This window comes from Nyctereutes procyonoides, unplaced genomic scaffold, assembly GCF_905146905.1.
Source record: "Nyctereutes procyonoides isolate TBG_1078 unplaced genomic scaffold, NYPRO_anot_genome, whole genome shotgun sequence".
Classification (NCBI taxonomy): Eukaryota; Metazoa; Chordata; class Mammalia; order Carnivora; family Canidae; genus Nyctereutes; species Nyctereutes procyonoides.
Window position 1 is genome coordinate 10,471,627 of NW_026575051.1, and position 25,147 is coordinate 10,496,773.

Below are 25,147 nucleotides of genomic sequence, written 5' to 3' on the forward strand. Positions count from 1 at the left end.
CACCCTGCGGCCCCCCAGATTCTTTCCTTCGGCTGCGACTCCAGGCCCCGCGCCAGCTGCCCGCTCTGCCAGCCCGGGAGGGGCGGGCGGGGGCCGCGGGAGGCGTGGGAGAGGACGGGCGGCGCTCCCGGGGCGGGCGGGGGCAGGCGCTGAGGCCTCAGGGTGGGGACTGGGCGGGGGGCCGGACGGCGGGGTCTGTCCAGAACTGCCCGGACGCCGGCGCGCCGCGAGGGTGAGACCCCAGCGGAGTCCCGTTCCCTCCCCTAAGCTCCCAGCAGCCAGACTGGGAACCCCGGGGTTCCCGACTCCCGGGGACGTCCAAGAACAAGCTTTAGGAATCTGTCGAGGGGACACTTGGCATTGGCAGGGCCGGGTACTTTTCTGTCTCGCTGTCCGCGGAAAACCTTCCCATCCTTTTACCTCCCTGGTCCCTAGGGCTGCGCAGGCTCTGCCCTCCAGGGCCGGGGCGGATGGGGAAGAGTGAACTCTTGAACCGGGTTGCACCTGCGCGGGGGCGGGAGACAGGGTTCAGCCCTGAGAAGGAGGGGGATTCTTGAAGAAATCCAGCTTGTTAGTAAGACCGGGTCCAGGGCTGAGTGGAGATGGGAGGATGGAAGGGTGACGGGTGAGAGCTGACTTCTGAGCATTGTTTCTGTGCGGGGCAATTGCAGACAAACTAGAACCTGGAAGAGGGTGCAAATCCACCCTGAGGTCCCAGGTGGCTCCGAACCCTCTCCCAAGTGCCTCTTGCCGCCTGGATGGAGCAGGGGCAGTGCTGTCAGGGGAAGTGGCTACTCCTGGCTCTGAATGTGAACAGCCCATCCTGGCTGCTTTCCACAGGAAACATGACAGAACAGGAAGGAAGCAGATGGGTGTGGAAGCAGGGATGGGTGGCACAGGACGTCTGAAGGGGGTGGGAGGGCTGGGAACCAATATAACTGTTAAGAGTCCAAACCTTGTTCCCAACTCCACAGCTGAGTTTTATAGAGGCCTGGGATCTGGTGAGGACCTCCTGTGCCCTAGCTGCTGTCAAAATCCATCCTAGATCTCAAAGGCAACTTCTTCCTAGGACATCCCCCAGTTTTTTTAATGTGACCTTAGGCAAGTTAATCTGTTTGTTTCAGCTCTCAACTGGGATAACAGAAACTACCTGATAGGATTGTTTTAAGGATGCATTCTATTATGTAAAGTGCTAGTGTGGTCCCTTGCACAGAGTAAACATTACAGAAAAGTTTGCTCTGGTTATTTTTCTCCTAGCGTGCCATATATACCTGCCTAGAGCTCTGGCCCTATTCAGTCTGGTCTCATCTCTCTCTAATTTTTTTTTTTTTTTTTTTGGAGTATGAGCTCCTTAAGGGCAGGGCCCATCTGTTTTCTACTTCAGTGGTCACCCTCACCCCCAAGATCCTGTGGTCCTGCTAAGGCTGGCCCCAAGGAGGGCCAAAGAGATGTGTTTAGAATTATCCAATAAAATGGGAAATTGCTGCTATAAGTAGAAGCCAAAAGCACACGGGATTCTCCTGTCCTTGAGCTTATAGACAAGATGAGGAACTGTCCTGTGCCTGCAGCTGGCAAAGTGGCCCTTGTGTTGGGAGCATGAGGATGCAGGTTCAGTGGAGTGTTCAGTGCACAATGAGGAATGGTGGGAGTTGACACTGGGAAGGTGGGGAAGGGGCCAGTCTGCCCAAAGTCTCATTAGAAAGGCAGAATGGCCTCTCCTTCCATTGTGGGCCTCCTCTTTCCTCCTTCCCAATCTTGGGACGACCCAGAATTTGAGCTTCAGAACTCTTGGGAGTTTCTGAAAGGCCTGGCCTCAAGATCTGGCTCAGCAACGTAGTAGCTGAGTTACTTTGGGCATTTATGCTCTGTGAGCCTCAGTGTAGCCATCTATAAAATGGGGACAGGAGAACCACCCACCTCATCTGGTCATTGGGAGGACAGAAGGAGACCATGCCTGCAAAGCACTTAGCCTTGCCTGGCACATCGTACATGAGGGACTGACAATTGGGAGTCCTTGTTTTCTGGACAGACTTTGTCACCAATGTCAGTGCCGAGCTCTGACTGGCCCCATCAAGGGGAGAGCCTCACCCCTCCAGAGCCAGGTCCACCAGCCAACTCAGACAGTGACCCAGGCCACCTGCCAGACAAGCACCCTGAGGAGACTTCTGCACAGGTAGTAGGAGCCCTTCCCTTCCCTCTGAGGCCAACCTGCCCTCCATCCTACAGGCCTCTTCCCATTTCTACCACCCGCCTGGAGGGTAGCCTTTGAGCCCGATCTCCTGTTGTCCTTTTCTCTTTGCAGGAACCCCTGTCCCTACAGCCCCCTTGGGATGGGGGATGGGGACATGGGGGTTCGACTTTAAACTTATTCACATGCATACCCGTTCCCTCTTTTGGGGAGTCTGTCTTGTCAAAGCCAACTCCAGGCTTTGGCCCCAGACTAATAGATTGATTTCAAGCATAAGAAAGGATGCCATTTGGGGGTGTGGGGCCTCCCCAGCCTGCTTCAATCAGACCACAAATGCAGGAGTGGATCAGCTGTCCTTGTCTTGATCTTGGAGGGGGGCACATGGTAATCATTCCAGATTGGGAGGAGGAGGGAGGAAAGAAGAGGAAGGCAAAACTAACCACCCCTCTCCTGCCACATCTCAGGATCCCGAAGTTCTGAGCTTGGAGCTCCCTTGCCTGGACACAGACGGGGCCTCCACCTGGCCTGGGCTTCGGATCCTCCTGCAGCAGCTGCCTCCGCAGGACAGTGATGTGGGTTTCCCTCTCTCCGCCTCCCTCTTTTTACCATGGGGCCAGACTCCAGAGGATAGGGAACTAGGACCCAGCTGTGCCGCTAACTGGGGAACTCATTCTCCTCCCCAGCCTGAGTTTTCAAGTCTTCACCATGGGTACAAAAGCATCTGCTCTGCTCACAATGCTTAGTTGAAGAGCAAATGAGAAAATGGACATGAACAACTTTGGAAACCAATAGTGGAATGTACAAATGTAGAGAGTATGGTTAAGTATTTATTGAGGCCCTAGTGTGTGCCCAGACAAAAGGCTTACACTTAAGCTAGGCGGGCAAGACCAGGAAACGTGGAATAAATCGGAAAAACAACAGAAAGTGACAGTGACACTGGGGGTAAGGATCTAGATAAGTGGTGACAGAGCTTAGTGCTGTGGGCTGTCAGGACCTGAGTGGTGGCCATTCCCGGGGGCAGGTGAGACTGAGGTAGGCTTACTCCAGCTCTCTTCCCTCTCTCTGTGCCCTTCTGTGCCGTTGTCTTCTGCACCTCCAGAAGCTTCTACAACCTTCCTTTGACCCAGCAGCTAACTAAGCCTTCTCCCTCCAAACTCCAGCCTTGCCTGTTGGGGCTCTCCCAGTCTCAGTGGAGGCCTGTTTTTGCAGGAACGCTACTGCCTGGCCTTTGAAGAGGATGAGCTGGCCGAGCTGCGGCTCTTCTGTGCCCAGCGGAGGCGGGAGGCCCTGGGACAGGGGGTGGCCTGCCTGGTACTTTCCAAGCTGGTGGAACACACCTGTGAGAAGGTATGTAGTGCCCCCCCCCGCCCATTCCCCCTTGCCCTCTCACTTCTGTAGAAGGGCCTAGCTCCAGGGCCTCAGGTGGGGAAACGGGGGTTGGAGATTGACAGTTTGGCAAAGTCCAAAAAGAGAGGCCACGTTTACGGGTTCTCCGTGGAGCCTGCAGTGGAGGTGGGCCTGCCAGGGGGAACAGTTGGGTTGGGGTTAAGATGGAAGAGCCAGGAGGGAAGCCTCTGACCAGCCCAGCACCTCGACCCGGCAGTGCAGGGAGCGGCTGAGGCCAGGGGAGTACGGAGTGTTCGCAGCCCGGGCAGGAGAGAGGCGCCGCTGGCACCCGGCTTGCTTTGCCTGCCAGGCCTGTGGCCAGGCCCTGATAGACCTCATCTACTTCTACCACGACGGGCATCTCTACTGCGGCCGTCATCACGCAGAGCTGCTCCGGCCCCGCTGCCCGGCCTGTGACCAGGTACAGCCCCAAGAGGGCTGCTGGGAGGGGCTGCCCAGGGTCCACCGCGGCGATAGGTAAGGGGACACCTCTGCTGGTACCGCGGAGTGGAGGACTCAGAACCAGCCTGGGTCCTTTGTGTCCCCTGTGGCTCTGACTGGAATCCTGGGCATGCGGACCCGTCGCCTTGTGCCCTCCCCCGCCGCAAGCAGAGGCCCCCAGACTTTCTGGGACTGAGAGGATTTCTCCGGAGCAGGGACAGGCGTTCATCTCGGTTTGCCGGGTGCCCAGTGCTGTCCTGATCAGGCGAGGAACTGCCATAATGGGAGCCCAAGAGGCAGAGCGGAACCCTGGGTTGGGAGTCCCGGCGACCGGGGTCGCGCTTCTTCAGGCTGTGCCACCTGCTAGCGGGACCCCGGCTAGGCCAGTCAACCCTCCCTGCGCCCGAGTGGTTGAGTAGATCAAAGGGGATGTCGGTAGACGTGCTTTAGCGTTAACTGGGTAAAAGGCGTGGTTCTGGGTGGATGAATGAGTGAATGAATGAATGAACGGGCTGTTCTCCCCCCTCTCCCAGCTCATCTTCTCCCGGCGCTGCACTGAGGCCGAGGGGCGGCGCTGGCACGAGAACCACTTCTGCTGCCAGGACTGCGCCGGGCCCTTGGGCGGGGGGCGCTACGCCGTGCCGGGGGGCGGCCCCTGCTGCCCCCGCTGCTTTGAGCGTCGCTATTCGGCTGCCGGCTCGAGCCAGGCCCCGGCACTGGAAGGGAGGGCGTCCCCTGGTAAGGGAGGAGAAGGTGCAGATCCGGGGGGAAGGGGGCAGCGGCTTGGGCTGGGCCGAGGAGGGGATTCTCCTGGGCCGGGACCCTCGCCCCGGTCCCACGCCGTCCCGTCCCCCCACCGCACCCCCCAGACCCGAGCCTCGGGGCCCGCAGCTCTCACCGCGCGTCCCTGGCCGGAGCGCTTCCAGGCCTCCCGAGCCCACCCCGCGCCACCGTCGGGGCTGCGGCGCGGGACTCACTCTCGGACTGGGGACGCGGCCGCCCTCTGCTGGGCGGCGGCGGGGACGCGCGGGGGCGGGGGGAGCCCGGGAGCGGAGTCGCGGCGGCGGCGGCGGCGGCGGCGGCGGCGCGCACGGCCCGGGGGCGGGGCGGGATAGAGGGCGGACCCCCAGCGGGATCCGGCTTCTGGCGCCCGTCCCGGCTCTGAGACCCGCGTTTCTGGCCCGGCCCTGTTGCTACAGGGGAGGCGGGCCTCGACAGAGCGGAGGACGCCGCTGCCTCCCGCTTCGGCCCGGAGGCCCAGAGAGGGCCGCTTCCATCCAGCCCGGAGCAGGAAGATCGAGCTGGGGACCGGACGGAGGCACCCCAAGGGCAGGAACGGGGCCGGCTGGAGAAGCCGCTCGACGCCAGGGAGGACGCCGCCTGCCCCACCTGCTCCTCCTCTTCGGACTCGGAACCCGAAGGCTTTTTCTTAGGTCAGCGCCTTCCCGGTCCCTGGAAGTCCCCCGGAAGCCTCCAGGCCGGGGACAGCGACACCTCCAGGAGACACTGCGCCATTTGCTAGTGGCGCAGCCCGGGGAAGGGGAAGGGGCGCGTGATCGGTTTGGTGGGAGAGCGAGGATCTCCTCACCCTGTAAACATCCTAGATTGAACGCAATCGGGGCGCCCCTGGGAGAGGCGGCCAGGTCACAAACTTGGAGTGCTCCCTCTTAAGCCTGCGCATCCTAAGCCTTCAGACGGAGACTTTCTTGGGGGGAACCCCACCCCGCAAAGCTGCGCGTCCCCTGCTGAGCTAGCCCCTAGGCCCACCCCCACGGCTGGGGCGGCCCCGCCCCAGCATCTTCCTGAGCCAATGAAGGGAGCACTCAGCGACCACGTGTGGCCGTGCCTAGGCGGGCAAGCCGCAGGCCTGGAGGGAGCTCCCCGCCTCGCGGAGCTCGTGGACGCGCCGCCCGGGACCTCTCGCTCTCCCCCGGGCCGCGGCGCCCCCTGCCGGCCCGTCGCCGGCGGAAGTGCGAGGCCGGAAGTGGCGCGCTCCGCGGGCGCCGGCGCCTACGCGGTGCGTCGGGAGTCGCCTTGCGGAGCGTGAGGGTGCCGCTATGGCTTCCAGCGGGGTCGGCGTGAGCGCTGCCGGCGCGCCAAATGAAGCACCCGAAATTCCAGACAACGTGGGAGATTGGCTCCGGGGCGTCTACCGTTTCGCCACCGACAGGAACGACTTCCGGAGGTAACCGAGGCCCCGGGAGCTTGTCCCTTTCCGGCCCTCCGAGCCCCCTGCGCCCAGCCTGGCGCCTCTGCGTTGCTCTGGCTGAGCTTTGGAGCGGTCCTAGGCTGGGAGAGTTCCCGTGCGGCAGAAGCGATCTTTTGAGTTATTGGGCTATGTCTAGAGAACTCTCCCCCTGACCAGGGGGACCCGGGAAAAAGAGGCGCCAACACAAACAGGCCTTTCGGCCCTAGGCGAGTGTTTAATTATCCTTTGCATTTGATTCTGCTCAGTGGATACAGAAACGGACTCCAAGTAACCATATAGTTCTTGGGCAACCTACCACCGTAAAGCTCTACGTTCTTGCAATTCTAAAAGCGTTTATGCCTCCGAAGATTTTTCCAGGGCGGTGATGGCAAGTCTTTCCCCCCAGTATCTTTCCTTAACTAAAGACAAGTGAGTCAGTGACGGCAAGGTTAATGAGATGTTCTTTTTCCAGGAACTTGATCCTCAATTTGGGACTTTTTGCTGCGGGAGTTTGGCTGGCTAGGAATTTGAGTGACATTGACCTAATGGCACCTCAGCCGGGGGTGTAGCCAAATAGGTAAGAACTTAACCTGAGCTCTGCGGGTCTGGGAGCTCTAGAGGTTGAGAGAAGCAATAATATTTGTCATCTATTCACAAAATACAGGAAGGAGATTTGATAGAAGTCCTTGGCTGTTCCTAGTTAAATGTGTTTACAGATGTTATGAGGAATTTTGAGTCTCTTACTAATTTTCCTCCAGTGCTTTTACATTTCTAATGCCACTGTTGTCCTGTTGTCTGATTGCAGACACATGGAACCCCCTGTGCTGTACTTGAACCTTCCAAAACTAGAGCCTCCAATTTATGACCGTCACAAGACTTAGCCCTCTTGGAAGTTGAAGCTTCAATCAGACCACCTTCCCTTCCCAATTGCTTCGTCTCCTTGAGCCCACTCAGAACTCCATTCTCTGGTCAGCAGTCAGGTTTCAGCCAAAGTGTTGTCCTCTGTTCTGTAAAGTTCTGTACATAGTTCCTAAGTTTCTGCAGGGGGTGATCTTTGCTCTTGTCCTGAGGAATAACCTAATGATATTTTAAGAAATATTTGGAATAAAGACGTATACAAAGACCGTCATTTTATTCTTTTAATAAGAAACTTCAGCTTACAAAAACAAGGTGTAAAAAGTCAAGATTTACAAAAATCATAAAAACATGATTTTTATTTCACACTCAAGAGACATGAACGAGCCCCAAACATGAATTGTAACAGAGGTGGTTTGCTTCATATTAAAAGGAAAAAAAGAAAAAGAAAAAGAAAACTGTAGCCACTGTACACTGATGTCAACATAAGGTGAAACGTGATTTTTGAGGAATTTCCACTTTTGAGCAGAAGTAGGGGAAGAAGCCATTTGGTGTTGCATAGCATTTTTCTGCACCAGGTGGGTTTTCCAGGCACCAGGGGGGCATTGTTGCTATAATCGAGTGGGATCTCTTGGTAGAAAGAGGGCAGTGATACGCAGGTGGAGGCAAGGTGAGTCAGCCTGGGCAGCGGGTACTAAGTGACACTGCTTGAGGAAGCGGTTTCCTTCACGAGGAAATAGATGTTCTCTGACCTGAAACTCACGGTAGTGCCACTGTTCCATGAGTTGGGAGTTCTTTGGAAATGGAATACGTAAGGAACTGGCAGTGGAAAAGACTCATGTAGGCTCGGAAAGATGTGGAGAGAGTTTTCCCCCTAGGCAATTTTTTTCTGGTTGTTTTATTCTAGGCATTTTTTATTTTTTAAAAGTTTATTTATTGAGTCTTTCTACACCCAACATGGGGCTCCAACTCATGACCCTGAGATCAAGAGTTGCATGCTCTGACAGCTAGCCAGGAGCCCATTAGGTATTTTTTAAAATCCTGCTTTTCCACGTCAAGTTTCCTATGGAAGGGATATGGGATTAAAGGGTATGAACTAGAAAGGGCGGAGGGGTCAGTATGAATGCACCACAGTGGCCTAACCGGCATAAATCTCGTTAAGAAATCTTGAGAATCAGATTGTGTATGTTTTACAAAGTCCCGTTCTCTTGCAGTCATCAGGTAGGCTCCATCTGTTGGGGAGGAGGTTGAGCATGTGTGAATTCAGGCCTGTGGATGGCTTGCTTACCAAGAAGCCAAGACCCTGAAAGATTCTACGCTAGGACCACAAACGACTTGACAGGTCTTAACACCCATCTTACTAGGTGTTAGGATGAGAAATGGTCACACGCATGAGAGCAAAGCTTGAGTTTGAACCCTCCCCCATGGTGACCAGAAAGGAAACTTAAGCCACAGCATAAATTCTAAGCCCCTTCAGATCTGCATCAGACCACTGCTAAGATAATACAAGCATCTCCTGTTCTTCATAGGCATGAAACAGATCCTTAGTCTGCAGCCCGATCTACTCATAACTGTGAAGAGTTCTATTTTACAAAGTTTTTTAAGATTGAAAATAAAAATCCAGCAAAAATTAAGACATGGCAGCTTCCAAAACATAATTCGTATTTCACAATTTTATGTTTTAGCTTCAAGGAATAGAATTTACTGTTAGTGGGTTTATAAAGCCGTAATACTGGCAAGGTGAAGTTTCATTTAAACTGGCTTAATTCCTCAGTGTTAAGAATTTAGCAAGTAAAGCTATCAAATCTACAATTTTCCCGAGTTCTGATGAACAGTTATTAATTCCATAAATTGAAATGCTGGCCTTCACCATTCCAACACAACATTCCTCCCAAGCAAAGTCGGTTTCACATTTGTCATATCATTTTTAGCCCTGGCTGATTAACATAGCACTACAAAAATCTCAGATTACGTGGTTAGATTTTAAATGGAAACGTGCCAGCAGAAATAAGTATGGGAAGAGTCCACAAGATTGACCATTTGATCAATGCTGGAGTAGCTAGCTATAGTGTATTTAGAGCAATGTGTGGGTTGAAAGAATAAACACTGGTCAGTTGAAGCCCTAGACCAAGACAATGGTTAAATGTGAAAGATCTAAATTAAACTCACAGTCAGAAGGTGTTTTCAGCTTTAGTGCTGATTTTAAAAAGAATCTGAACCACCAGGGAGATGCATACTTACCCAGTAAAAAACTAAGTTACCATGGGAGATTTTGGCTCCAAAAGTACAACCTCACCTAATTAGGCCAGTAATTAGGCCGAAAGAACCAATTTTCAAATGTGCTTCAAGTGGTAAGCTTTTTAAACACCTTTGGTGAAGTCTCACAAGCTCAATGGAAACCTTAAGATCAGAGTAAAAGGAACAGGCTATAAACAGCCCTGCAGGTGAGCAGACTGGGTCTTCTCCCCTTCCTCAGCCACTCAGCATCATCCCAGTCAGCACCTGCCAGGGGAAGAGGCTGGAGGGCTGGGACAGGTTCTTTGAGCCTTCTCTTTTACATATTACACAGTGCACTGGCTTGCCTTATAATCTAAAGGTTCACATATTGGGGATTGTGTTCTACTGCTTCCTGAAATTTTGTGCAAAAGAACTTCAGAACTAAGGAAGGTAATCCTTCAGGAGGAACCATTTTTGTTCGACTTCTATCCTAAGTTGTCCAGCATTAGGAAAAAAAAGGCCCTTTCTGAACATTTGTGCTCTCCCAACCAGCTGGAAAAACAACTCTTCCACTCATAATATATAACCCGACAAGGGTATAGTATATGTTTGGGAAGAAGTAGCACTCCCAGCCTACCCGAAAAGGCCCAAGTTAATGTTTGGAACGTAAAAGAGGTGCTGAGACAGAACGGGGTATACAGTCTGTCTGCCTTGAAAAGCAGCCATTTGATGAATAGTCACAAATCCAAAGATTTTAGACATTACAGTAAAATTTCAGAACCTGCTGGTAAGAATAATTATCTTTCACACACATGAGATGAAATGCTTTTTAAATGTCTTATATCAAATGTCCTTTACACTGTACAGACCCATTTGTCACCCAAAATGACAATGAGGCATCTTTTCCCTTAATCTTTTCAATCCCATGCAAACCATAACTGGGTACAAGGCACCAAATGTTATGAATTGTATAAAATTAGTTCACAAAGCTTTATCAATAAGTAAAACAAACTCCCATTTCCCCCTCCCTGCCTGCCCACCCACATCCCACCCCCACAACCCAAGCAAGTTTTCATTCTGTACTACTGTCAACCTCTCTCAGGCTTATGCCCCACTGCCAGCCAATTCACTTCATCAGTTCTTGCACTTGGATGGAGCTATAAGCATAGCCAGAGTAGGGAACTCATACAATCATTGACTCTAGAAGCCTTGCCATTAAAAACAAAAATAAACTCTGCTATTGAGTCCATAGGACACATTAACACTTCTACAGTTTCTAATTTTATTCATGACATTTTAAGATACATCTGGAAATTCTTTTCAGTGTGGCACTGCCCCCCTCAGAGGGCCCGAGAAGGGGCTGGATCAAAACTGGCAAGAGCTCCGCCCACCATTTAATAAGAGCTTCAGTTCCTGGTTGTTAAGGGCATTCCTATTTTTTTTTTTTTTTTAAACTAGCATGGATGCTTATCTCAGAGGCAACCACAAGTATGAGGGTCAAACTAGACTGAGGTAAAAATCCTTTTTGAGGGCCAGGGTGCATTCATCTTGGCTGGCTACAGCAGAAAGTAAACACACCAGCCAACTACAAAGGGTTCCTGGAACGGGACACTAACTACTTGTCTGGGAGCAGTAGGCCCCATAAGGTTTAGTTAGGAGATCTTGGGTTTGATTTGGCAGCATCTAGTCAATGTCTACCTTGTTCTTATCTTCTTCTCTTTAGAATGTTTCAGTTTAAATAAGATGCAACTAAGAAATCCATCTACTTCCAATATGTAAATAAATTAAAGGCAAAGGGACACTTCCCTCACAACAGCCATTGGCTTATGCAGCAGGGAACTCTTTAATAAAAATCTCCATAAATACTAACTTCTCAACAGCGTCTAGTGCTGCTGCCTCTGGGTACCTGAGGTGTCTGTGACTGCAGGGGCACCTTCAAGAGTATGCAGCTCAGTGAGGACTCTGGTAGTGGTTTCTATTCCAACTTATTTTAAACAATTTTATTAGTTTGATACAGGGGTGCTCAGCTAAGTTAAGGGCTTATTTCACAAAAGTCCTTAAATCTGCTTAATAATTCTTATAAATATTTGCTATAAAACTATCTTTAAAAATTAAATTTGAAGATCTTTTAATTTTTCATTAAATGTTCATTTTTCTTAAGTATTTCCCCCTGGACAGCCGGAGGGATGAAGTAGATGCTCTATTAGTTCTTTTCCATTTGTAAGTTCTCTTTTTCTAGAATAATAAATATAGCATTCAAAGACAGATGAGGCACAATTTGTATTTTCTTTTTTACTCTCCTTGGGTTTTGTTTTTTGTTTTTGTTGAGTTAATGAACTTTTCCATTGCTGCAAAAAGTCATCATCAATCCTGCCAACTTAAAAATGTGGATCTAGAGAGTACAGCTTTATATCAGAGCCTCTGGCAACATGGGCAGCTGTACACTTTAAAACAGTGTCCAGGAGAGGGTGAGCCCAGGCCAAGCTTGTACAAAGAAGCCTGCAGTAGACCATATAAACCAAATAGCATAAAAAATGCCATACGCTATCGCTTCCAAATAAAAGCTAAGTATTACAGAAACCTCACAGTGTTGGAAAAAGCAAGTTTAATTTAAAATATAGTCACTCCCCCTTCTTTATTAGGGTGAGCCATTTTGTCTGAATTTCTTCCATGTCTCAGCGCTATCTGGCAGGTCCTATCGGAGAGTTCATCTCAGAAGAGGTCAACAGCACATGCTACAGATCTGATCTGGAAATGGGGCTCACCAACACCCCTAAGCTACGACCCTCTCTTACCCTCTCTTTTCCCACCCTCCCACCCTCCCCCAAACTCCCTCCATATCTGCTTCCTTTGAGTGACAACAGTACTGCTACCTGAACTGAAACCTTAATATGAGACACTCAGCTTCATACTGATGGCTGAGGCAGGCTGCAGCAGCCCCTGCAGTGACAGTTCTGGTTGGCATTTGCTGTTCCTGGTGAATCTAACTGCAGGAGTGAGAAGGTAAATTCAGTGGTCTCTGATGGGGAGGAGGGTTTCCATCTGGGCAGTTTCATTCCACTTACAAACTTAACCGCTATAAAAAGAAAGATGTATTTTACTAGCACTTAAGTAAAGAACAGGGCACTCTTCCCCCCCGCCCCCCTCCAATGGGCTGAATACAGGTGGGTAAAGAAACAGGGATTATCAAATTGGGGAGGAAACAGGCCAGGGACAGCAGCAATGAACTGTTTGGATGTAAGAGGGCAGATTCCTAAGCCCTAGGAAAGCAGAAGTTCCCAAACAAGAATGTTATGACCCTCCAGGTGCAAGAAAGAAGCTGCAGGCTAAGAAAAGCTGCACCCTGCACCAAGACAAGAACAGGTGATGGGCATTCAGATAAGACTGGGACTGCCAGGCATCCTTGCCTACCCTCAACTGAGTTCTGAGACAGCCTTGGACAACTGACCTAAAGACCAGTTTAAACCAAACCATGTGCTTGCCCTACACCTGAACCAGGGATATGCTATGGAACTGGGCAGCCAGAGATACCCTTAGGCTCAGCATGCAACAAAGAACAGGTCATCTGCCAGTTTATTGCTTCCCCATATGAACTGCTCCTTCTTCAGAATGAAGGGATGTTCATGCCAGTCTTGGATGATGTGGAATGATCAAATGATGGCACTAGCCAGGGAAGGTAGGAGACTTGAAAAACCTCCCATTTTGCATGGGGAAATTTGCTCTATGCATCTCATTCCGCTCTTCTACTGCTATCCCCTAAAAAAGGAAGTCTGCAAGTTTTCAACCTTTGAGGGTTACTTCCTTTGTGGGAACAAATCCTTATTATTCATCTCCTGCCTTGGAACCAATTCCATCCGGCAAGCTGCCAGCCCAGGCCCCTGCCCCCACCCCTTCATGTGCTCTGTCCAGGGCTGCTCACATCAGGAGGGTTCTTCTGGGGCTGCAAGGAGATCCTGATTAGCGGGGGGATCACATAATGGAAAGAAAACATGGCTGCTCTCCTGGCTACATATGATCAATTTACCCCCTCTTTCCTCCACCCAGATCCTCTATATTCAGAAGCAACTGATGAAAGAATCTTCATAGAAGTTACTCCTTTTGATTTGTTTTATCAAAGGAGGGAATTCCCAATCCATTCAAAAGGAAGTGACTACAGATTTTAGGATAAGACATGAGTCACCTGGCTGGCACCTTCTGCTGTAGTCCCAGTGAGGCAAACTTAGTATTCTGTTCCTGCACTAAACCTTACTTCCTGTAAGAGGAAAGATGTATAAACACCAACAATTTAAAAGCAAGCCAGTCCTTGAAACATGCCTCCCATTCAGTGGAAGGGCCGTGGTCTGCCCTCATCGTTGTTGCTGGACTGCACCTGAGCTTGGAGTTGGTTTTCTGAAATTCTTGCATTGCCCTGAACTGTTCTTTGAGTGTAAAAAAGGATGTAGGCTTGAGTTTTGCACACTTCCTCGACACTGCATACATTCAGCTTTGAGTCATTGCAGTGGACCCAAAAACCTAGGAAAACCAAAGGAAAGAAAGAGAGAAAGTGACTACCCCACTTGTATTTCCAATTGGCAGGCAAAACCAGGAGATGAAGAAAGGGACAGAGGAGTTCTGTACAGAGCCAACCCCTGACTGGTGGTGCTGGTGGTGGGGTAAACAAACCAATAGATTTCCCTGTGACGGCTGGCTTCAACTCCACCCAAGCCCACCAAAATACTGCTTACAGTATCGACTGGCTGTAATTTCTGTCCTCATTTTAACCAGGCTTTTTCATTGCTTACTAGGGCCCTCTACAAAGGCAGCCTGAAGACGGGCTAAGAGATGGGAAGAGGAGGAGCACAGGTGAAATGTACATGGGGAGGAGTGATGAAGGGAAATTTAGAAGGAATAAAAAGTTATTCCACCCCAGCTACCTTGAGGGGTAAGGGGTTCGTTATGAGAAACACAGCTGAAGCCCACCCTCCTCAGTGCAGTAGCTGGGAGGCTCTGGTTTGGGGTGCCCAGGACTGAAAGCTCCTTGGAAGGGGCCCTTGTATCCCCACACCTCCCACAGTAAGGGAGGTGGTAAGGACATAGAAAGTACTAGGGAAATGGCTTCAGCTCTATCGTGAGCTGGGGCTAGTGAGATTCATACAGTATCTCCATGAGGTTATAAGAGTCATAGCATTTCTGCATAACTACGATGGAAATGGAGGTCTGTAGAAGTATTAAGAATCATGAGAAGCCTCAAACATTAACTGAGCATTATGTGCTAGGAACTGTGCTAAGTACTTTTACATGTGTCAGTTCCTGTCAATTCTTAGAACAATCTTATGTTGTCACTTGGTGTTATATCCAAAAATTGAATCCAACTTTCATAATTCTTTCCACTAGATTTTAATGTATGTAATATCCCCCTATAGATGACATAAAAGGAAAGTGATGGAATGTGGACAAACCAACCCTTTTCCGTGTCCCCCACCCCACAGAGTAAAGCGCACGCACCTCCCTCTGTGTTGTAGCAATAGGCTGTGTAGTGTCCTGAGCCAAACCCTTTCCCGTGATGCATGACCACTGCGGAGAGATCATAGGCAAAGGTCTCTTTGTCAAGAGAGGAGAGCATGTCCCTGCAGCAGTAAGGTTCCATGGTTAATACCTGGTCAAAGACGACATGGACCCCAATCTTCTCTCGATGATTACGGCCAGACCACCTAAAACAGGGATAGAAGTTTCTTATAGTAAAAAAATGGCATATGCTATCCGAGGTAAAGGAAGGTAAAACAAGGAACCGAGAAAACGTAACCTTTCAGATTTGGCTTCTGCATCAATAAAACAGTGATCAGTGTCCACATGTATTTCCTGTGAACGTTCCGTGACATACTTTGAAACTAGAAGTCCCTAAAACAAGCAGTTCAGGCGATAATCTTTTTGTAGTTTACTGCCTGCTCTTCTCTTCACAGACTATGTCATTCTTGGTTCTGAAGATGACTTTACATAAGCCCAGGTGAGGCTAGAGAATTTTCAAGCAACAGACACCCAGCGCGAGCTACCTGATGAAACAGGGCCATGAGAGCTGAAGCCCTGTCCTGGGCCCCCACGTTAACATGCCTTCCTGGGCGGGAAGCATGTCATCTCCATGGAACATGCAAGGTCTCTAGGGAACAGGCTTCCCTTCCCAACACCAAAGGAGACATCTGCCCTCACCAAAGCCTTTGAAGCAGCTATATCCCCAAGCTCACAACCACCTGGGAGGCCCCAGAGCAAGCTCACCTGAATCTTTTAAGGTGCAGCCGGAGGACCTGAGGTAGTCTGTAGATCATTAACTGCTTTCTAGCTTCACTCAGAACAAGGGGTTTGGGATTGGATTTTCGTCGTTTGCCTATATGGTTTGGGAAGGTATAAGACATAGGTCGTGAGGAGTCTTGTTCTTTCCTAGCTATGGTGAGACGACTTGCCACCCAATATGCCCTCTCCTTATTTCTCAGTACTGGGACCTCAGTTTCATCTGGGGCAGTGCTGTGACCCTCTGTCAGACTCTATTTCTCAGCGGACCCCGCCCCCCAACCCCCCGTGCCTTCCTGGTGCGGCTACGGCTCTTTTGCCAGAGAGGAAAGGGATGATTGTGTGGGGGCACTCTTACGATGACTGCAACTGCTCTTCTTCAACCATGAGATAACCTTGGGGATAGAAGCCTTGAACTAGTCAAGCTGAAAAGAGTTGGAAAGAGCCTGGATCCCCAATGGCCGTGCAGATACTGTGCTAACACCTGAATGTCCTTTAGACTTCTTTTATAAAACAGAAAAAAAAAAAAAACAAAACCCCTGTATCTTATTTTAGGTCATTATTATTTGAGTTAAATGAAAAACCAAACCCAATCCTGATATATCCACTTCTAAATTTTTGCATCAGTAGCCTCCAAAACTGGTATGGGTTTAGGGTGGTATATTCCTGATATCATGGATTTATTAATGGAATATACTGAAGGGTCACTGCAACAGCATGCATGCAGCATAGATGCACATTAGGGTTCTATGCCTATATATATGTGGGTTTATCACTTAAATTATGACACACCAGAATATAACTTTAAACGTTTTTGTTTTCATCAGGTAGGCCTAATTCTATCTCCTGCTCACAGCTAGTTGTATGCTGTTCAAACTCTCAACCTCCATTTCTTCTGTAAAATGGGGAATAAATCATGTATTTCAGGCTTAGGAAAAAAGTAAGGCGACACAGGATTACCAAAGGACAGGATATGTAAACAGATTTTTTTTCAGCATGAATTGTTTGCGGCATATACAAATATTTAGAAAAGAAACTGGCTTTATAGTTTTATGCTGTACCTAATTTTTGGATAAAAGCAGACTGCTGGACATGGAGGACTAGGTGGACAAAGGCTGGCCAGATTCATCCAGTCCAAAGAAGAACCAGTGCTCAGACTAATTTTGTTTCTAAAAATACCAAATTGTGAGAGGAAAGCATTTCTAAATTACATCAAATAAACAATGGAAATAAAGTTCTCTTAATTTCCATCAGAAGCCTTCTCTATATCCATTTACTAATGACTGCTCGATTATTAATTAGATTGGTGAATGGATGGGAATATAAAATTAGTGGTCCACTGTGATAACCGTTGTCTTTGAGATATCACGGTCTCAGTGTCTGAAGAGCCTGCCATCTAAGTCCTGTCTATACCACTCATGAAAGGCAGGAAATCACAACAAGAGGATGCTTCACGGGGCTTCCTGTGACAATAGGATATGGAGCTGCTGGTTCTTATAATGGACTGCAGCAGAATGGGTGTGTCACAGAACCTTTTACTAGGCCTGGTGGTCATGATATGTGGGGGCATGAACAGAAAGAGAATTCAAAAGGAGTCCTGGCCTTATTTTACATTCTAATTCACCAGCACATTTTTCAAAATTATTGCAGCACTGCTTAGGAACCCTGGCAGTGACTGCCACTCTCAGTAGAGGGAGTATGTGAGCTACCATGAAAACAATATAGAATCCGGCTTTTGTTTCCCTAAAATGAAATTCACAAAGAAAAAGAAATTACTGACTCTGTCTCCATTTGATTAAGGTGGCCACAAAGAGAGGGAGAAGACTGATAGTTTCAAAACTTCATAAGCAACAATAATGCATCCCATACCTTCACCACAGCTTTCCTTCCCTGCTATTATCTGAACTTGCCTAGAGAAATCCTGATCAACTGGCACACCTGGCAACCAGAAAAACAATCCTTTCTTGCAAAAATAAAAGTATTTCCTCCCTAATCTACCTTGTCTAAGAATGATGGACTTAAAGCTGTTAACATCCTTCTGTTCCTCACAAGTAAAAAGCTTTATGAATCACTACCTTAAAAAAACAAAAACAAAAACAAAAACAAACAGATACTGGGATCCCTGAGTGGCGCAGCGGTTTGGCGCCTGCCTTTGGCCCAGGGCGCGATCCTGGAGACCCGGGATCGAATCCCATATCGGGCTCCCGGTGCATGGAGTCTGCTTCTCCCTCTGCCTGTGTCTCTGCCTCTCTCTCTCTCTCTGTGACTATCATAAAAATAAATAAATTAAAAAAAAAAAGAGAGACAGAAACTTAAAAAAAAAAAAAAACAGATACTGCTGTAATAAGATAAGTCACTACCTTTATATCTCAATAAGGAACAGGACAGGTGACTCTATAGTTACCCAAGTACAGCATTTCAACTTTTGTTTAAAAATGGCAGAATAATATCAAGCATGACTTTTGATTTTTTTTTTGTCCTGAGGCTCACTAGTTGAAAAGACCATAGGCAAATAATTTAATAAGGGTCATCATAAGATTGTGGCTCTCAAAACTTAAAGTACAAACTATTTTATGGATGCAAACTGATTTCAAGATATCTACACAATCCATTAATCTTAGTTCCAAATCCTGATACGTCAAAAACCCAAACAGGAGCTTCAAGTATTTGCTGTGCTGGGTTAGTAAAAGCACTGAATGTTAGAGTGGCAAGACAGAAGGAGCTCTGAATAAGGTGCCTCTGGAACCACATGGGGAGAGTTCCACTTTAAAATGAGAGCCATGACAGAGAAATACTTTATCACCTTCCCCATGTGCATGACATGTGAAGACATGTGAAAAAACAAATGCATAAAGTAACCATGAAGCTGATGCACCTTATGACTTGCCTTCATGGTCTCGTACCAATCTATAGCATCGATTCTGACAGACTTGAAATTTACAAATTCAGTACAAGGCACAGGCTTCTGATACCATAACCCTCAAAGAGTCTATGACATCTGACTTTAGATGAAATCAGGACTGTCAGATCTATGTTCATGAATTTAAATAGGACGCTTGTAGCACCATGTGGCTAAGTACTCATATTCTTAGAGCCCCTATTTCAGGATCCACACTTTCAAATGCCTCCCTAAATAACAGCTAATGTCAATCACAGCAGGAGTCAAAGGAAGCCCAACTCTTAGGTTTTGTTTTGTTTTTTAACATATGATGTCCACACACTTATTTTCAGAAAGATGGGAGAAAAAAATTCTTTAAAATATGCTTTAGAACCACTCAACATTATCAGTGTTACTTTTGACCAAAAGGGCAAAAGCAGCACTGTAAACTGACATTCCATGTGAATGTTCCCCCCACCCCCCTCTATTCCCCCAGCACTCACTGTTACACTGGTCACAAGCGTAGATTCTCCCTTCCAGAGCCTCTGTCTCTGTGAACTTAGCCAGCATCTCAGTGAGCAGGCACTCTGTCTGATTCAAAGGGACAAACCCCTTTTCTATGCAGTGATACCGTTCAGGGAACTCCAGGGACAGATCCCAAAAGGGCTCAATAGTATTGGATTTGTAATTGCATGATATACATGTGACCTAGAATGAACAGATTGATTTACAGGTTATATAACCATCATGCTTCCCACATACATTTTTGCTCAATTCATAAAAAAAAAAACATAACTTGCCAAAACTACGTTTATAGTTTAATTATAATATTAAAATATTAAATGTGACCTTAAGAGCATTAGAGATAGTACTATCAGTATATATTTCTAACTATGATGCTAGCTGGAACTGGAAAATCATACAGCACACAAGGATTATCACCTCCCCTTTCTCTCCCAAAGCATGCTCTACCATTCAGTGCTGTAGCAATACAGACTGGAAATTATCACAGGACCATTCTCGGATCAGTCTGAGATAGAGAATTGGCAGATTCCTGTCTGTTCTCTCATCCTTACTCCTTCCTCGTCCAGACTTTGTCACTTCTACCCACTCCAACTTGCCCCTCTTTTTTGCCCTTGTCTCTGACAGTATCCCTACACAGACCCCTGTATTCAAAGAGCCTCAAAGTACCTTATGATCAGACCTCCTCGCCTACTGTAACCTTCCCAGATACACCAGTGGTTCTTCTTGTGGACCCACAGTGGGTAGAGGAAATGCCATAAATACTCCCCCTTTACACGCTATAAAACAAAACCTCTTCCCAATCCATTCATCATTCTTTTAAAACCCTAAATACTGAGACACAAACCTCAATAACATAATGTAGAGGTGCCCACGTTTTTAACTCTAATAATTCTTTCTGCACATTCTCACAAAGTTGTATCTATGAGTCTTTGCTTATGTCCCTACATGGCCTATGATCTAGTAAATGAGAGATACTGGGGAACAGAAGGGGGACTTGCTTAGGCCTTTAGCATCCTCCTAGCCACCTCCCTTCATTGTATGTAAAGAATGTTCTGGAAGGAAATAAGGCTCTTTCAAACTACTATGGAACTAGGGTTATAAAAGACAAACTGTTCAACTTCCTAAAAATCGATCAAGGATGGCCTGCCAACAAGGGGTTCTTAATTTTAACAATGAGAACGTTGTATTACCTATATCGTCATTGAAGGTTAAAGACATTCGCTGAAGATGACGCGATATGGCAAATTCAACGGAAAATCTGCCCAGAGGAGGCAAGTTCACCAACAAGGCCATTACAACGTACAGCACAGCGAAATGTACAATGGCCACCCTCCGATACGTGTCATCACAGCAAATGCTGGCTATCCGAGTTCGCCCAATGACCCCGGGGAGGCGTTCACGGGAAGCCCACTCTATCCAGCAAGTCTCCACGCGACGTGACAGGCAGAGTCGGGAGCAGGGTGCGCCAACCTTACCTGACTGAGTAGCTGCCCGTGGAATATGGTGTTCACTACCTTTAAGACCTGTTTGGTGAGCTTCCTCTGGGAGAAGGGGATGAGGATCCGGCGCGTGGTGCCCTCAGACTCGAGCTCTTGCTGCACTTTGTGCAACAGCTCGCAGAGGAACTCCTGCGCGTCCTGCTGGTCGTAGCCACGGAAGGCGGGGATCAGGCTCCACACGGAGTGAAGCATGGCGAAGGGGGACACCAGGGCCCACTTCCCGGACCACATGACTCGGAAGAGGGTGTGCAGCTCGTGACAGAGGGAAATGTGCTTCGAGCTCGGCTCCTTGTTCTGTATGAGTTCTAGGCTCCTGCTGATGGAGGCCCCGCCGTTGAAGCAGAGGCCCTCGCGCTCGCACGCCTCGGCCCCGCCGCTCCTGGCCGACAGCTCCGCGGCCGCGGCGGCCGGCCTGCCCGAGAGCGGGGCCTTCCCGTTGGGGGCCTTGGGGAAGAGCTGTTGGGTCTGGGAAGGGTCGAGGTACAGAAAACACTCGCGGAACTTCTGGAGGTGGCTGAGCACCTGCAGGATGGAGTTCATGTAGCAGGTGTTGCCCAGGTTGCGCAGGCCCGTGACGCCCGGCGCCATGGCGGGCGCGCGGCGCGGCGGCGGGCGGCCCCCGGCGGGCGCGCGCGGCGCGGCGGGGCGCGGGGCGGCGGCGCGGGGCGCGTGCAGCAGCAGGCGCGCGCTTTTGCGCGGAGGGGCGCTGGCCAGCTCCTCCAGCAGCCGCCGCTTCACCTCGCGCCGCCGCTGCCGCGCCGCCTCCTTCTTTCGCTCCAGCGCCTCCTCCTGCCGCCGCTGCTCCAGCTTCGCCTGGCCGCGGGAGCTCTTCTCGAACCACAGCCGCAGCGTCTTGGCCAGCAGGCGCTGGCGCCGGTACCACAGAGCCGTGAGCATCTGCGGCTGTCCCTGAGGAGCGCGCTGCGGCAGGACGGCGTCCTCGCCCGAGGCCATGGACCGCAGCGTCCGCCCGCGCCTCAGCGGCGGGTCCTGCTTCTGGCCCCTGACCGCCAGGAGGGAGCTCCTGAGCAGCTTCAGGTCCCCCTCCGGGTTATCGTTGAGCACGTAGTCCTTGCACAGGTAACAGAACACGTACAGGTCCCGGACCTCCATGGCCAGCGGGTGCCCAGTCTCCTCGAAGTGTTTCAGGGCGTGATCCTCGATGTAGCGGCCGCAGGCCACGTGGGAGCACTTGAGACAAGCCCACACGGACTCGGTGGTGGCGCACTCCCTGCAGCACCACTTCTGCGGGTTCAGGATGGAGTGGTCCTGGGCGAGCCGCAACCGCCCGACATGTTTGCATCTATCCATGTCTTAGAGAAGGCTCCACTCTTTCAACCTGGCACGACAGAGCCCCCAGAAAGAGAGAGAGAGAGCTTTCAGCAAAATATTCTCGAGAAAAAGGCTTGCAACTGCCATTGTCAACTCAGTGTTCATTAGTTTTCAACTCAAAATTGGTTCCTTTGGAAGGAAGTTAAAAAAAAAAAAAAGAGAAAAATACAGGAGGGAGGGCTTAGCACCAAGTTGAATCTAAACATTTTCTAAGCTTGTACTGATTCTTGAATATCAGCTAATTTTTATGTGAGGCTGATTTGTATTCCTGAGGAAATGGCATTACTTTTAGTTCACATTGCACCAAACTGGCCACCAGGAGAAAGAAATTTGTAATCTGAATCATCTCTGAACTGATGATGTCCTGGAAGTGAAAGCCTCTACATCTCATACTGATCAAGATCCTAGTTGTATGCACAAAGGGACAGAGGCAAGGAAGAGACATGTTTCACATACCAGTAAGAGGTGAAGACCTCAAAAAAAAAAAAAAAAAAAAAAAAAAAGAGGTGAAGACCTCCTCAAAAAGGCAACCCTAAGTTTCAATGTATTTCAAAGCAGAAATAACAGGATAAGGTAAAGAAAGGTAAGAAAGGGAAAGTCCTCTATGGTACAAAATATCACTTTAATTTTCTTGAGTCTAAAGAACCTCTCTAATAGTCTGTAAGCCTCAATCTAAATATTTTTTTAAAAATAGGCTCTACGCCCTATGTGGTGTTCAAACTCAACCCCTAGATCGAGTCACAAGTTCTAAAAAAAAAAAAAAAAAAAAAAGGGATCCCTGGGTGGCGCAGCGGTTTAGCGCCTGCCTTTGGCCCAGGGCGCGATCCTGGAGACCCGGGATCGAGTCCCACGTCAGGCTCCCGGTGCATGGAGCCTGCTTCTCCCTCTGCCTGTGTCTCTGCCTCTCCCTCTCTCTCTCTCTGTGACTATCATAAATAAATAAAAGTTTAAAAAAAAAGATTAAAAAAAAAAAGTCACAAGTTCTACCCACTGAACCAGCCAAGTGCCCCAATCTAAATAACACTTTATAGGTCTACTATGGTCTGAATGTTTGTGTACCCCCTTTCATATGCTAAAACATCAAACCCCCTTCCTGCCTCCTAAAGTGATGGTAGTAGGAGGCAGGGACTTTAGGAGATGCATTAGGTTGTGAATGGGTTGACCCTCATGGGATGAGCCTTCACAAATGAAATTTTTAATGCCCTTATAAAACTGCAGCAAAAAGCCAGTGTTACAGTCATGAACCACGAGTCCTTACCAGACATGGAATCTGGTGCCATGATCTTGGACTTCCCAGCCTCCGAACTGTGAAAAATGTTTGCTGTTTATAAGCCACCCAATTTATGGTTATTTTTATTATAAGAGGAATTAAGACAATGTGAAAAGAACATGTACATCTTATAGAAAAGGTGGGAAAATGGTTGCTTTCTTTACTGAAAGTATAGGTAAGTACAGAATTAGATCTGAGTCTTAGGACAAATGTTGGAGTGGCTACTGGTTTAACCAAACTACCAAGCAAAAAGAAAAAAAAAGCAAATCTTGCAGACGATATACATGAAAATGCTTTTTTAAGAAGTGGCAATACTGAGTTTTTTTTTCTTTTTCTTCCTGTCTTCCTAACATTGCTTCTTCGGTATTGTTCTTCAGAAAAGACTAATGGGCAATTTATCCAAGGAGAAGAAGCTAGACAATTATTTCAAAAGAAAACTTTATTTGGAACCTTGAAAGTTTTTTTTTTCTTTCCCAGTATCAATATTTGAAATTCCCTAAAGGTAGTCACTCTTATAAAGTGAACTTCCTTCACCCCCATTTCTTCTCCTCTTTCATTTCTGTGAGCAAATGAAATTCCATGATTATGGAGTCACTCCGAGAAGTTTTATATCTAGTACACTCTGAGTAGTCCCTTCAGCATCATAATTCCCTAGGAAATTTGTAATATGTAACAGATTTCTGGTCACAACTCCAAACCTGATGAATGAGAGTCTGGGGAGGGGTCTCAAATCTCCATTTTAAATAAGCCCTACAGATTACTCACTTGTACATTAAAACCTTATAACCACTACACCAATCCAGTAAATTATCTAGGGATGAAGATATCCTCATGGAAATCAAAGAAAGAATTTTCTTTCTCAAAATCTTCCACTTTGACTAACACTGTCCAATAGAACTTTCTGCAATGATGGAAATACAATTTATCTGTGCTGCCTAATACCATATTTAGCCTCGTGTGCCTAGAGTATTTGAAATGTGGCTAATGAGACTGAACTTTTAATTTTATTTAATTCTAATTAATTTAAATAGTGGCTGCTTATGGCTAGTGGCTGCAGTACTGGATAGCACAGGCTTAAATACACCAGGACATATGATCTTTAACTCACTTGGCTTTTGTTTTCTTTCCTTCGAAAGATTCAGTATTCACTGAATCGTATCTGAATAGATTCTTCTTAGGACTCAAAACTTGGCAAATCCCCATTTTAGCCAACAGGAGCCTTGATATGTCTTCAGAAATTTAATTGTTACTGAGATCTTATCACATGAAACAGCACAGCTTCAAATCCTATAAAGAGAGTATCTCTGCGAACAGGAATACAACACCCAGAGCATTGATGTCTTGCAAAATCAACTCCTGTGCTAGAAAAAAATATGCTGGAACAACCAAAGCCAAAATAGAAAAACACTAAAAAACCATTCCACACCCTCTCCGTGGAGAGCTGTTAAATGGAAAGGGCATTCTGGAAATTCTTTCTTCCGATTTCATTTTCTGATCTATAAATCTGCTGATCACGCACATCTTTTCCTGCACAGCCCTTTTCCCATTACAAATCTGTCGTGGTGACTCACTAACCTGCCATATGGCAGAGTAAATCCATTCAGGAAAACACAGGGCTACTTTGCACCTCACCACAGTGATTTAAGCTAGGCAGACTAGCTTCTCTAGAGAAAAAACATTTCTGGATCATGAAATAGAAGCCACCTAAAAGTGACACAAAAGAAAAAAGCCACTTTAACCAACATACAAAATAAAGAATAAAGAGAACTCAACCCAGGTATACTCTGTTCAAGAAAGAAATTGTGTTTAATTTACCTCTCACACATACTCTAACTACTTTATTTAAGAAGAAGGCCTAACATCCACAGGCATAAAGGTTTCTATTTTACATTTTTCTGACATGTACATCCTTTCCTTTGTAATTCCCAAAGGTCACTATAGTCCTAACATTTCCACTTAAAACAGACATTACCCAGTGTGACAGGCACCCAGTATCCAAGAGGTAAACTTGCAGTGTAACTGGCAAAGAACAAGTTGTGCCTCAATAGTTCTCCATCATTAAGTAGATCAGCAACTTTCAACAACTGTCATGCACATCCTGGATTGA

At 48.0% G+C, this 25,147-nt stretch overlaps 3 protein-coding genes across 6 annotated transcripts in view; 2 read left to right on the top strand and 1 right to left on the bottom strand.

The window, feature by feature from the left end:
* The first annotated feature begins 218 nt into the window (after window positions 1-218).
* On the top strand, window positions 219-5,551 carry PRICKLE4 (prickle planar cell polarity protein 4). Its single transcript, XM_055329941.1, has 7 exons — window positions 219-232; window positions 2,030-2,173; window positions 2,653-2,760; window positions 3,398-3,535; window positions 3,792-3,995; window positions 4,549-4,753; window positions 5,215-5,551. Exons 2-7 carry the CDS (start codon window positions 2,042-2,044, stop codon window positions 5,535-5,537), a joined length of 1,110 nt encoding a protein of 369 aa, XP_055185916.1. The 5' UTR covers window positions 219-232; window positions 2,030-2,041; the 3' UTR covers window positions 5,538-5,551.
* Window positions 5,552-6,034: 483 nt separating this feature from the next.
* Window positions 6,035-7,327, top strand: TOMM6 (translocase of outer mitochondrial membrane 6). Its single transcript, XM_055329942.1, has 3 exons — window positions 6,035-6,200; window positions 6,676-6,780; window positions 7,009-7,327. Exons 1-2 carry the CDS (start codon window positions 6,073-6,075, stop codon window positions 6,770-6,772), a joined length of 225 nt encoding a protein of 74 aa, XP_055185917.1. The 5' UTR covers window positions 6,035-6,072; the 3' UTR covers window positions 6,773-6,780; window positions 7,009-7,327.
* Window positions 7,328-12,110: 4,783 nt separating this feature from the next.
* USP49 (ubiquitin specific peptidase 49) overlaps window positions 12,111-25,147 on the bottom strand; it is a 91,407-nt gene continuing 78,370 nt past the window's right edge. For 3 of the 4 annotated variants that reach the window (XM_055329943.1, XM_055329946.1, XM_055329945.1), the window contains 5 exons: window positions 20,415-21,777; window positions 18,918-19,122; window positions 15,525-15,633; window positions 14,760-14,965; window positions 12,111-13,787 (listed from right to left, as the gene is read on the bottom strand). In XM_055329943.1, the coding sequence (XP_055185918.1) occupies window positions 13,597-13,787; window positions 14,760-14,965; window positions 15,525-15,633; window positions 18,918-19,122; window positions 20,415-21,749 (2,046 nt within the window). In that variant the 5' untranslated portion in view covers window positions 21,750-21,777 and the 3' untranslated portion in view covers window positions 12,111-13,596. Of the gene's footprint in view, window positions 13,788-14,759; window positions 14,966-15,524; window positions 15,634-18,917; window positions 19,123-20,414; window positions 21,778-24,148; window positions 24,160-25,147 lie in introns of those variants that run through there. The other variant, XM_055329947.1, reaches the window with a different exon arrangement.